Genomic DNA, 11,406 nt, shown 5'->3' on the forward strand with positions numbered 1-11,406 from the left:
CTTTTAGTATTTCAACATTTTACCTCTTACAATTGAGTTGACAAACTTCGAGTGAATTTTTTACGTCGACATTATTGTTGTTGTTGTTGTTGTTATATGCATTTAAATTTTAATCATGCAATGTTGTAATCAATAATAATTGAGAAATGGATTAAAATTATAGTACTTAATAAATTTAAAAAGGTAACAAACATGATTATTTTAAAATTAAGAAGAAAATTAATTGTACTACATTTTTTAAATTTACTGATAGATTCAATATATTCATTTAACTAAATAATTACTTATTTAATATTTATGTAGTAATAAAATAAATAGTTAAATAATAATTGAAACGAATAAATTGTAAAGAACTAAAAGAAAATGAAAAAAAAAAGATGAAACGCTGTTCATTTGGTATAATTTTTGGTGTTTTAAATCGGAGATGATTTTCAGTTTGGTGCAATAATTGCACCAAAATGATATAAAACTGACCCCAAATTTTTTTGTAGTTGTTGGAGATGAATTTAAATAATCTTCAAATGATCTAAAAAAAAATTGGCATAATTTGGTGTGTAACATTTCCAATGGTTATACCAAAATTTACACTAAATTTGGAGTAAAAGTTGTACGAAATATGGCGTAACCGTTGGAGATGATTTAACTGCACCAAATTTTACATCAAAATTTATTTCAAATTATTAAATTAAAAATTATATTATTACTATATTCATTAAATTTAAAATTATATTTAATGAACAAAAGATTTTCATGAATTAATAAATTTAAAAAACAATAAACAGACCACCATAATTAAAAAAAATTACATTAAATGAACAAAAAAAGTTACATATAATGAAAACGAAAACTCTTTTTTTCTCTCTTATTTATCAGAATTATTTTATTCATTACACACTTTTAATTATCAAATTTGTAACTTTTGATTATCAAACACGGCCAGCCTTAAGGTTCTGGGTGCCTTGTGTGATATCTTAAAATGGTGTTCCATTCATATAATTAAAAAAATATTTTCTAATATTATTATTTCATTGCAAATATAAACACTTCAATATTTGGTTATTTTTTAACATATAGTGAATAAGAAAAGTACAAGTAAAGCTCAAAAGCACATTCCAAGTTTAACTGTCTAAAACAAAAATAAAAAAATCATAAAGTAGTAATAAACAAGTGGACAATCGACTCTAATAAAATGGAGATATTGTGATGTAGATTGTACTATCGTAGAGCAACCAAGAAAGAATGATAGTAGAGTTTCTTCTTATCTCTATTTGACTGTTCTTCAAATATTAAAGGGTATGAGGAGGAAAATGGTGAAAAGAGACCTGGGCTTAGTTTTTTTACTTTTCACTTTAATCATTTGAATTTTAGGCTGCTTATTATTTTATTGGGTTGGTAATTGGTTAGTAAAGTGAATTAGGCATTTGGGATTGGGCCGGAAAAAATAAAAAACTTAAAATAATATTTCTTTCGAAGGCAGGATAGTTTTAAAATGGAAAAAATAAATAGATTTTATCAATAATATGTTAAATTAAAAAAATATTAACATAATATATTATTTTTCCTCTTTTTTCATAAATAGTGTGCTATTTAACTTAACATAATAATAAAAATTTTAAATTTTAAAATTAAACTTTTAAAATACATGATCATACATATATATGCAGCTTTAATAAAAGTGTTTTTGGTGCCCCTACAATGTTGAGGAATTGTGTGGTCCTTCAACTCACGCACCCTTAGGGTTGCCTTTGTTATTAAATTTATAACTTTTAACTTTTTAATGAACAATTTCAATTAATTGTATCAATAATTACTACATATTACTTGATTAGAATATAAAAATAAATATTAAATAGAAATTACCATCACATTAAAACAATATAAAGAAATTAGAATCAATTAATTGTAAAAGATAAAAAGGAATATATGTGGAACTATAATTTTTTGTAAGGGGGAAGAAAAGCCAAATGTGGAATATTGAAAAACTCCAAACTTGGTGTAAATGGATAGGTCTTAATATATTCACACAACAATTTTCAATAACTAAACTACATTTTATTTGTATGAAAGGTTCATAGTATTTACACATTATCATATTAATATCTTGAACTTTTTTGTTGCATTTTTACCCTCAAATTAAGTTAAATTGAACCTAGTTATGCTTTCTCCCCAAAAACTTCTTTAAGATAAAGTAAAAACTCATTTATCTGTTGTATTTTTAAATAATAAAAAAAAGAATAATATAAAAATACGATTAAATATTTGATCACATTTTAAAGCACCTTAACATACTTTTTGGACTAAAATCATGATTAAGGGCAAACTTTGTAATTTAAAAAATGTTAAAAATAAAAATGTGAAAAACAAGGATATAAATGTGATAATGAATAAAAGTTAATGACCTTCAATGTAATTAAAATATAGTGTATTTATGAAAAATTGTGATGTGAATATAATTACCCAATGAGTGGTGTGACACTATTAGATAAAACCAAGTTTTAAAACATATTATTGCTTGTTTGATACAAAATTTAAGCCAATTAAAATCAATTTTTTTACATTTATTTCATTGTTTCAGCAATCATTTTTGAATTCTTCTCACACAAATAGACCTACTTTATCTTTAACGGTCAAAAAATTAATTATCAAAATTCCTACTAAACAAGCACTTAGTCTAATCATGTCTCACCATTAGAGATGGTCTTAGAGGGTATTCCGAATACGGTATATCCACTATTTCTCCCAGCTTTAATATTTGACCTTAATTTAACTTGGTTGAAAGAACTTTTATTCTTTGTTTAAAGTTTAAACAAAATTTTTAATCCAAGTGCGAGATTTCAATAGGACAATGATTATACTTTATTGGCCATAAAAAGCTCGGTCAAACTTTGGAGATATCTGAGAGCCATTTTGGCAGAATTTTAATTCATTTTTCACCGTTTGAGAAGGTAAGTCGGATCTGAACATGCAGTAATTATTGAACCATTATACTTATAGTGACCATTTGAATGGTCAAATACCATGGACGTGTAAAATTACATGAGTGCCCTTTATGATTTTAAACTTGCCTAGCAATGAAGGACAGAAATGACAATTGACATAATATGGTATGCACATGAGTGACCAATTGTCGTGGGCATGTCAGTTTTGGTAGAAAATCGGCCAGATTCCAATGGTAAAAAAATCTATTTTTTTATGAAAAATAATTGCCCCCAATCAGTGGCTTTATTTTTAACAACACATTTCATTAGACTCACTATTTTATTTGATTTTTGAGTATATTTTACGGAATCACCAATTTTTATCAACTTTTAACCTCACAAAACTTTTAAATAGAAAAGTCTCAACAATGTATAAAATTATATATAACTAACTGTCATCAAAATTATCTTTAATGTGATTAAATATGACCAAATTTTTCTTCAGTGTGTCAGTATCTAACCAGGTCAATCTTAATTGTGACGGTACATAATCAAGTCATAATCAGTTTCAATTAACACAGAATTGGTTACAACCAGTTCCAATAAATACAAATTTGGTCATAGAGGATCACCACAAATAAATCTGCACCACCACTACCACCTTCAACTCAAATCCACAACCATAAATGAAACCTTCACCTCAAATCCATAATTGCAATCACCAGTACAATGTCAAATCCAGAACAACAATGCACCAATATTATCTTACCAATACCTCCATCGACAATCCCGTTTTTACCTTCAGCTTCTTTGTAATGGCTACCATAATTTACTCTTCACTTTTCCCTACCCATGCTCAATCCCGCATCCCTCTTTCAAGGCAAGTATGCCCCTACCCATAGCTCAAAACACCTACAGCACAACCATTACCTCAAATCATTGAAGTCACAATCCTTAAATGAGAAGAGGCCTTCATTTTCGAGATTAAGAAATTCGATTGAGTCAACTTTTGAGTTGATTCAGTCGAGCTTGTAGGCATCCATACAAAAGAACATGGTTGTGGAGAAGAAGAATCAGCATCGAGCGATGCGCACTGCGTCTACAGCGGCATTCATTGCTGTGTTGACCATTAAAAGAATGAGAAGGAGGGTAGGTAGCAAATTTTTTGTCGACCTCACCTTTTCGGCAATACAATGGAGTGGAGAACAAGGTGGAAATTGGACTACTTCTGGATATTGTAGTCAACTATGGGTACGGTTGTCCTCGAGGTGGCCGAAGTTGATTTATGCAGGCAGAGTTGGTGTAGATAACAGAGAGAAAGAGAAATGTAAGGTTTGGGATGCGTGGGTGTAGGGAATGTTGCGTAGGGTCTCGTTTTTGTATGATTTTAGGTTGTTTGGGGTGGGACGGTGTTGAGTATGGTGATTTTGTATTGATGCCTGACTTTTGAAAGAATTTATTTGAATCATGATTTTTAAAATGTAAAATTAAAATATAGGGTTTTGTGTTACAATTACAGACAAATAATAAATTAAAGTTCAAAATAATGCAAGTGAAAATTTAAGCTGAGGCACAAGTGCTATGCAATGTTCAAGTAAATATTAAATCATCTCACCAACTAAATGTAGGGTAATTCAACCCATTAATCTCCCTGTTTGGGCTTCATTAAAAATGTATTTTAAGTGAAAAAGTATTTTAGAATGGTATTGGAGAATGTATGATTAAAAATAAGTAAAATTTTAGATTTACATGCAATAATATTCTATTAAAGAATATGTAGTTGGAAAGATGAGAAAGAATAATGCATTTTATTGGAATGAAAGCTAAACATGGGCTAATTCAAGTCAAAATTCCAATAAAAAATCCATAAGAATCTCAATAGGACAATCGATATATATATATATATATATATTCATGGGCCATGCGGGGGCCCATGCATTATAAAACAAATTTCTCACTTTATGACACATAATACACACATTCACACTATAAATTTAAATGCTTGTTTTGTAATCTTTTTTTTTTTTTTTGTTAGAAAGTCGATCAAAATTAATTTTTCATCACACATTTCATTGAATTTACAATTTCATATATGTTTTAACCATATTTGTCAATGGAGTCACCAACTTTTAAACACAACGTCTAAATAAAAAAGTCTCAACGATTTATACAATTAGTGTAATTAATTAATTACTGATGTTTGATAGTAGACAATTTGCAAAAATATTAATTTTTGTATCAAAATTTTGACAATTATATAAAATAATGTAAAAAAAGGAGTGTACATATAACATAATTGTTTTGACAATCCAAGGCAAACATGAAATGAGAATCTTTTCATAACCTTTGGATCACAATTCTAATATAAAGACAATAGCATCTAAGCAAAGGTCCTCAAACTTTGACATGAGGAGCACTAAGGTCCCCTACCTACTAAAAGGAGAATTTCCATCCCAACAATTTGGTTTTGAGGTTACTTTGGACATGATATTTCACAAAAAAAAAAAAAAGGGGGTACTTTGATGGAAATGGTAGCAAGAACTAACCGTGCAACAAAATCGAAACATATATTTGCAATGGGGTAAACTTTTTCTAGTAGGCTGGAGACTCAAATGCTCTTCTAGTGAGATATTGAGAACTTCTGTCCTAATTTACCACAATGTATACACCACAATTTCCCACAAAAGCAAAAAGTTGTAAACAATAACATACTAAATAAAAAAAAATAAAAAATTGCGTAAGTACTCCGAAATTCCCACAAAGTAGGTTGCATGCAATAATATAGTCAAATTCATACTAACGAAAAGAAGGGATATACATGAAAATGGCCCAAATAGTATATAACCTTTTCCAAAATAACCTTTGACTTTTTTAGAAATTTGAAACTACAAATAAAAGAAAAAGTGAATGAAATGCTCATCACATAAATTGCATACTGTTTACGATTTTTCAAGTATTTGGTATATAACCAAAAAGAGGGTGATTTTTATTTTTTTAATTATTTATTTGAAATTTATTTGTACTTTGTTTTTAAAAATTGGGAGTTCTTAATTTTTACTTTCTTTATTTTTATTTATTTAAAGAGGAGGGTATATTTGTCATTTTACAACTTTTAATGGAGAATATATATGAAAATAATGATTTTTGCAATGAAATAAAAAAATAAGGATGAAAATGTCAAAAAATGAAAATTATGGTTGTTTTGCACAATAATAATGAAAGGCATGAATGTTTTGTACTAATTAACATTTTCATAATTTATTTGGACTCATTTGCACTTTTTAAAAAGTTTGGGACTATGGTACTAATTTATTCTTTAACTTTTCTTTTCTTTTTATTGTTTTATTTAAATGGAGGGTATATTTGCCATTTTATATGAGAAATTTGATGAAGGTGATAATTTTTGCAATAAAAGCTGAAAGTAAGGGTAAAAGTGCCAAAAAAAATGAAAGGTATGATGTTTTGCACAATAATATTGAAATATAAGGACGTTTTCTGCTAATTACCTTTTAATTTATATTTATTTGCAATTTTTGCTCAATAAATTCAATTTGAAAGATTTTGTGAAAAATGTATCATTTTTATGTAGCACAAACTACCCGTGATAGAGTATAATCCACATACAAGACTTATGACTTAACAGTTTTTCATACTATTTAGTAATGCCACTAATTTTAATTTCAATCTTAGCCCTTGTTTGAGCCCCACTTTAAGTGAAAGAATGCATTTTTAAATAATGATTGATAGAGAATGTGTAATTAAAAATTAAGGAAAAATTTTGAATTTACGTGTAATATTATTTTATTGAAAAATATATGGTTGAAAATAAGTTTTGAAAAAAATGAATTTTTGGAAGAACGGGGCTAAAAAATAAAGGCTTAATATCCACTTCATGTGAGTTTGACAAAATAATGATAGCTTCTCACCCTCGAAAAAATAGAAATGCAAAAGTTGAAATGCATAATGGCTCGACATTATCTCAAAAACCCAGACTATGGAAAAAATAACAATTCCCTTAACCAAATTATGGAGTTAATAACCTAGTACTTCGACAATTAATTTATGGAATGAGTATCAAGTACTGTTTAGGGAGATCAAAGTCTTGTGCAGTACAAGAATTTCGAGGAACGATGAAATAAAAATCACCCCACTTTCTGGTACAAACCAATCGGTCGGGCTTGAAGCTCACCATAAACACCTAGAGGAAGCTTAAAGCAAGAATCTCAAATAGGAAGACAGCAATGTAGCACACACATGTATTAGTTCACCAGGGTGTAGCATTCACTTCTATGAAAAATGACAAGGATTTGGTCAAATATTTCCATTGAACGGAATCCAAAAGCCAGTCATGGCCTTGTTTATCAATCCTCATTAAGAGTAATAAAATTGAAAAACCAACATAATGACAACAAATCTTTGATTAAGAAATAACCTAATCTCAAGTTTTGAAGCCATTTTCATCATGCAGCTAAGAACCAGACTCAAACTGGCTCACGAATGTTGTACTTATCGTGGAACTGTTTTCCAGTTTTTTGACCACCAAGTCTCTGCTTGGTGCTCCTTAGTCTCCCAAGGCTGCATATGCAGTGACAGAAAAAGATAGAAGTTAGTACCTTACATTTAAATCATGTATATAACCAACTATTCCACATACCATCCAGTATCCACTATACTAATAACAAAATCACATAACACAAAGTAAGTTTGACTCGGCAATTCCAAATACCTGAAGCGCACTCATTTAATATCTCTACTTTCATCTTGACGAGCTTGCATCACCTTTGACAGATCCTACTGAAGCCTTGGGGCACAACTCCCCCAGTCCTACTTGCAGCATTGTATATTCCACGAATATTGTATTTCTTGTAGACTTTTTTTTTTGGTTTTCTGACCTCCAAGTCTCTGCTTGGTACTCAGAGAATCTCTTCCTACTGCATATGCAATGACACGAAAAGTACAAAAATTAATAATACAACTTCAATCCCAGGTGCTTTGACAACAATGAAATTGCAACTGACGTAAGTGTGCATAGAACTAGTTTATGCTATCATTCAATCAACAAATCGGAAGTTGATTCAAGAGCAATTACCAAGAGAATCTCTCAAAGAAATTTTCCATGATAATTATCTGATATATCACTTAAAAGTCTAATACAAGTATACTACCGATGATTCAATATTAGTTCAAAATGAATATTTTACTAGCAATATTAAGCAATATCCAATGTCATAGTGAGAAATAACAATGCAAGATACCTGAAGCGCTCTTTTCTGATACCTCTACTTCCATCTTGAAAGTCTACTGGCGTTATATACACCACAGGTTCATATTTTTCAGTCCGCTCAACCTCAGTTTGATTCGCATCACCTTCATTGGTCCTACTGAAGTTCTAGATTTTGAGTCATTAATGCCTTGGGGCACAACTCCCTCAGTCTTACTTGCAGCCTTGTGTATTTTACGAATGTTGTATTTCTTGAAAAAAAATTCTCGTTTTTCTGACCACCAAGTCTCTGCTTGCTTCTCAGAGAATCTCTTCCTACTGCATATGCAATGACAGGAAAAATACAAAAATTAATAATACAACTTCAATCCCAAGTACTTAGACATTAATGAAATTGCAACTGACATAAGTGTGCATAGAATTAGTTTAATTTATCATTCAATCAACAAATCAAAAGGTGATTCAAAAGCAATTACCAAAAGAAGTCTCAAAGAAAATTTCCATAATAATTATCTGATATATAACTTAAAAGTCTTCTACTACTGATGATTCAATATTATTTCAAAATTAATCTTTTACTAGCAGTATTAAGCAATATCCAATGTCATAGTGAGAAATAACAATGCAAAATACCTGAAGCGCGCTTTTTTGATATCTCTACTTCCATCTTGCAAGTCTACTAGTGTTGTATACACCCCAGGTTCATATTTTTCAGTCCACTCAGCCTCAGTTTCATTTGCATCACCTTCATTGAATCCTACTGAAGTTCTAGATTTTGAGCCATTAATGCCTTGGGGCACAAGTCCCTCAGTCTTAATTGCAGCCTTGTTGGAGGCTGAAAAGCGAATGTTGTATTTATTGTAAACATTTTCACGATTTTCTGACCACCAAAACTCTGCTTGGTACTCAGAGAATTTCCTCCTACTGCATATGCAATCACAGGAAAAATACAAAAATTAATAATACAACTTCAATCCCAGGTACTTTGACATTAATGAAATAGCAACTGACATAAGAAGTGTGCATAGAACTGGTTTAAGTTATCATTCAATCAACAAATCAGAAGTGATTCAAGAGCAATTACCAAAAGAACTCTCAAAGAAATTCTCCATTGTCTGATATATCACTTAAAAGTCGTATACAACCATGCTTCAATATTATTTCAAAATAATGAATCTTTTACTAGCAGTATTAAGCAATATCCAATGTTACAGTGAGAATAAAAGTGCCAAATACCTGAAGCGCACTTGTCGGATATCACTACTTCCATCTCGAAAATCTACAAGTGTTATATACACCCTAGGTTCGTATTGTTCAACCCGCTCGAACACATTTTGGCTAGCATCCCTGGTAGTCAAAGAATTTCGTGTTTTCGAGCCATTTTCATCAAGTCCTTTACTGCGCAGGTCATTTTCGATGCTCTTGACAGAATCATTAATTAAGTGAGAGGGGCCGAAATCAAATCGTGAACTCCTTTCTTCATTTTCAACATTTTTTTCTTCTCCTGGGGAATCCAAAGATAGTTCCTCAAAATCCAACGATACGGAACTCGCGGCGCTTGTGCTTCTTGAATGGGCATGAGCCATTTCCAAATACTGCTGACGTCGCAGCACAGCTTGCAACAACCTCTCCCAGTTGTCATACACAGCAGGCATCTCTGTTTCGGCTTCAACAACTTCAAATACACAATGTTTGTTTATATTATGGATAGTGATAGCCTGAGCAAACTCTGAACCTATACAAGTAAGGATATGGTAAAATCAGTAAGAGATAAATGGCAAAAACCGGCTCAAAAGACAAATCACATTTTCAAATTCCGAACACGGAGCAAGAATCTTTACGTAACCACGAATGATCATATTTCCAGAACACAATATATAAGCGAACAATTTCTGAGAAACTATCCCCACAATTGTACGACTCAAAGTAAAACTTCTACGCTGTAGGGACTAGAGGAAAGAAAGAACAGAAATGTGAAGGAACACGCACACAAAACGCATTAATGTTCCCGGCTTCTCAGAAGTTGGTAAATAAGTAAAAGTAACCACAAGAAAAAAGATAATTTTGAGTGACCTTGGGTGCTGAGACTGGAGGAGGAGCTAATCTTGCTCTTGTTCGCACTTTCAAATCGAGATTGGATTTCGTGTAATGTTATTTCAATTTATAAGTATATCATTTAACGCCATCTAAAATAGGGTTGCAATTCTAGTGAGAATATAATATAACATTACTCGAATATTTGTTGACGAAAAGACAAAATAATGACCAAGGAGTCAATATCATTTTTCCCTATCCCGACTTTATAAAAAAGGGAATGTAAAGGTATTAAAAACAATGAATTCTTCCATTTTATTATAATGTAGCAATTTATTTATTTTTTAATCGTGGGAGCAAAAGCAATATCATGTTGTCTTCAATCATTTCTCCATTTTCACATGTTACTTTATTGCAATAATCACCTTCATTGCAATATTTCTCCATTTTCACAAATTACTTCACTCCATCCAATCCAATACTAAGCTCTCGTTTGATTTCCATTGCTTTTAAAATGTATTTTTTCTCTCTTATTTTCAACCACACGTTTTTCAATAAAATAATATTACACTCAAATTCAATACTTTTTCTTATTTTTTATTCACACATTCTCCATCAAATCACTATTACAAAATATATTTTTGACAAATAATGGGAATCAAATAGACCTTAATAAAGGAAAGAAACTAAATGATTTAACAAATTAAAAAACAAAGAAAAAAAGAATTGCAGACAAAAATAGAAAAAAAAAGGTTATTATAAATTTTTTTAATTAAATTGAAATAATTAAAATTAAAATTAAATATTATTTAATTAAAATTAAAAAATTACGTTTTATCGTAGAACGAAAAGAATTATAAATCGAAAAAAATTATCTATAATATGAATATTAAAGAAATTTTAAAACAGTATTCAAAAATAATAATAATAATAACAAAATACATTAAACAAAAAAAGAGTTACAAAAATTAAATAAAGAACATATAAATATTATTTAATTAAAATTTAAAAATTAATTTTTATCATAAAGAGAAAAGAACTAAAAAGAACTTTAAATTGAAAAAAACATTGTTTATAATATAAAAAAATAAAAATAAAGGAGAGAGTCCTTTCCAAAGGAGAAGAGACTCTCCTGGATTCCTTTTGAAAGGAACTCTCCTTTTGAAAGAAGGATTCTCTCTTTTTGAATCCTTCTGAAAGGAGGAGTCCCTCCCAAACTCTCCTTTTTTCAAA

General features: G+C 29.9%; 1 protein-coding gene and 1 long non-coding RNA gene across 2 annotated transcripts; both read right to left on the reverse strand.

The window, feature by feature from the left end:
• Positions 1-7,148: 7,148 nt before the first annotated feature.
• On the reverse strand, positions 7,149-7,970 carry LOC111383206. The gene is made up of 2 exons (XR_002700720.1): positions 7,645-7,970; positions 7,149-7,493 (listed from the first exon to the last, which is right to left on the reverse strand). It is a non-coding gene; the product is annotated as an uncharacterized LOC111383206 (long non-coding RNA).
• A 756-nt stretch (positions 7,971-8,726) lies between these two features.
• Positions 8,727-10,284, reverse strand: LOC111383203 (protein Brevis radix-like 3). The gene is made up of 3 exons (XM_023007283.1): positions 10,213-10,284; positions 9,376-9,874; positions 8,727-9,063 (listed from the first exon to the last, which is right to left on the reverse strand). The coding sequence occupies exons 2-3, from the start codon at positions 9,792-9,794 to the stop codon at positions 8,727-8,729; spliced, it is 756 nt and encodes a 251-aa protein (XP_022863051.1). The 5' UTR covers positions 9,795-9,874; positions 10,213-10,284.
• Between the last annotated feature and the right edge of the window lie 1,122 nt (positions 10,285-11,406).

The sequence above is a fragment of the Olea europaea genome, unplaced genomic scaffold (genome assembly GCF_002742605.1).
Source record: "Olea europaea var. sylvestris unplaced genomic scaffold, O_europaea_v1 scaffold2627, whole genome shotgun sequence".
NCBI lineage: Eukaryota > Viridiplantae > Streptophyta > Magnoliopsida > Lamiales > Oleaceae > Olea > Olea europaea.